This window comes from Otolemur garnettii, unplaced genomic scaffold (genome assembly GCF_000181295.1).
Source record: "Otolemur garnettii isolate 467f Iridium unplaced genomic scaffold, OtoGar3 scaffold00174, whole genome shotgun sequence".
Taxonomy (NCBI): Eukaryota; Metazoa; Chordata; class Mammalia; order Primates; family Galagidae; genus Otolemur; species Otolemur garnettii.
Window position 1 is genome coordinate 1,544,642 of NW_003852569.1, and position 2,432 is coordinate 1,547,073.

The following is a 2,432-nucleotide window of genomic DNA, read 5'->3' on the forward strand; positions in this document are numbered from 1 at the left end:
AAGCATTCTGAAGGATTTATTTAATATACAAAAGATTTAACTTTGAACTTGGCTGGTTCAAAGGTTAAGGAGTTTTAACTTCAGTTCTGGAGACTGCATCTGCATTTCATTCAAAGCCACTAAAAAGGAAGAAATAATAAAATTGAGAAGCATAAAGGAATCAATTCCTAAAAACGGGTCTACTCTCCAACCAAAACCACCTCTACCCAGAGAATTTTTCTGGTTGAGCCTACCAGAAAAGCTCAGCTTAGTGCAAGCCAAAGAACCCCCCAACTCTTCTACCACCTATTTCCTTACTATAACTTTAATTTCAATCACCTGATCATGTGGGCAATATCCCAGTTGGTCTCTGCAGACAGTGGTCCCTCTATTTCAACACCTTTTTCAGTTACAGTAGCAATTTGAAACTGAAAGAAAGCAGAGCTTCCAATGATTATGTCCATGAGGTTTTTCCCAATCAGAAAATAGGAAACAGAGAAGCAGCAATCTGTTCCTCAAAGTAAATGGACCTAATGGGTCTCTTTGGACTCAAGTCTCCAGAGCCTGCAAATAAGGTTCCTGGCATTTTTATTCTTCACACTCCTTACCCGGTTGTAAGAACGGGCGTCTCGATAGTACAGCACACGCATGCAGCGCTCTACTAGCTCTTGAGCCTCAGTCTGGCTCAGTACTGGCTGCTTCTCCAGAACTTCTCGAAGCAGAGGCTAGAAAGAGTGAGAGAAAAAACATGGGAGGTATCAGGGGCTAAATAACAGGCTACTTGTCTCTAATCTATGATGTAATGAAGCACAGATGAGTGACAGCTGGCATTCGACCTGCTGCCTCACCAGGATGAACTCTACTCACTGTGGTGCCATATACCGGAAGGGGCAGTTCTAGTGTTCACTCTTTGCACATGCCCCCTTGTCACCCAAATCCAACTGTCAACACTAACAGCCTCCAGACTCCAAAGAAAACCACTTTCTCAGCAATAGGCATGCCAGTTTGTTCCTCACGTCAGAATTCCAAGGGGAGAACAAGCAACCACTAAACCCGTTCCTTGTCTCCCCTCTCACCTGCCTCTAGACTCAACTACTTACCTGAGCCAAGTATGCACCATAACCAGTGGCCAGTGAAGGGGCTTCATAGGCTACACCAAGCATGTCCACATAACCGAGGAAGCTAACAGGATACAATGGATCAAAGAACTCATTTCACCTTTGGTTTCTTAGCTGAAGAATGGGACCATGGGTCTGAGTTAATGGGATTCACTGGGGGGAGAGAGAAGAGACACTCCACAGGCACTTATTACACAAGGAACTAAGTTATTTGTACTCAACCTCTCTCCATCAGCATAGCCTCCAATGACCATGGTGTTCCACAAAGGGTTCATCTTTGAGCGGCGGCTGTACATGGCCCTGGTCAGCCATGAATGAATAGCTTTAGGACTGTAGCTGTGTCCATCTCCCAACAGCTCCTCATCAATTCTTAAAAGGAATTGGTTGTGAGAAAAAGGAGAGAATGTAAGTTGGGATATCCACTCATTACCCAAGAGAGTTACCGTAATCATCTCAATTTTACACACTCTAAAAACCATGTATTAACACAATTCTCATATCTTCCACCCTCAACAATTCTCCCAGTCCTCTGCTGCTACAAGTATCCCCATCTCCTCTAAGAGAATAAAAAAAGGGGATCCCCCTCCCCGCTTGGGCAGTACTCTCTATTCTCTGGATAACTTACACCATCTGGCCGAGCACTTGCTTCAAATACTGGAAATCAGCGTAGTCTCCAGAAGCTCCCAGCATGGTACTGTCGTTGACTTTCATAATCCGAGAGATGTTGCGGAAACGAGCCAAGGAGCCGTAGGAGCCCAGCATGTCTGCGGCAATCACAACTCCGCCCTCGAACTTAACGCCGAGGACAGAGGTCCCGGTCACCATGGGGTTCCTGGGGCGAAAGGAAGACAGGGAAGGCGCCCTCATTCCGCGTACTGGGCCCCGCTTGATTTTGTATAGCTCCTTCCCTTTACTCCGCAGCCTCCCGCACTCCGCGCCCCGCGCGCCCCCAGGGCCCCCGCCTCGCCCTCCAGTTCTTCCCTAACCCCCCGCAGACCCGCCCCGCACTCCCCGCAGGCTCCGCCGCCGACACTTACAGCGTCCGCGTAATCGGACGCCCGGAGAGCGCCGATGCCGGGTCCATGGAGGAACTGGGAGTGCACGGGATGCGGTAAAATTGTCCGGGTGCCGGACCCCCGGCCCAAAGTCCAGACCACGGCTCCAAAAACGATTCCATCTTAGTCACGGTAACAAAAACTGAAAGCGCTCAAGCCAACGGAAGCGGAAGCGAGTCTACGGTGCCACAGTTTCCTCCTTCCTGCAAACACCTGCCGGCACCGGCCGGCGGCCATGTTGGTGAGGTCACAGCCCGTCCTTGGGGGTTTAGGGCTCTTG

General features: G+C 49.3%; 1 protein-coding gene across 1 annotated transcript; it reads right to left on the reverse strand.

Annotated features, from left to right (window-relative positions):
• Positions 1-2,321, reverse strand: PSMB4 (proteasome subunit beta 4). Its single transcript, XM_003800371.2, has 7 exons — positions 2,135-2,321; positions 1,723-1,929; positions 1,320-1,466; positions 1,080-1,161; positions 588-704; positions 319-407; positions 1-119 (listed from the first exon to the last, which is right to left on the reverse strand). Exons 1-7 carry the CDS (start codon positions 2,272-2,274, stop codon positions 107-109), a joined length of 795 nt encoding a protein of 264 aa, XP_003800419.1. The 5' UTR covers positions 2,275-2,321; the 3' UTR covers positions 1-106.
• Between the last annotated feature and the right edge of the window lie 111 nt (positions 2,322-2,432).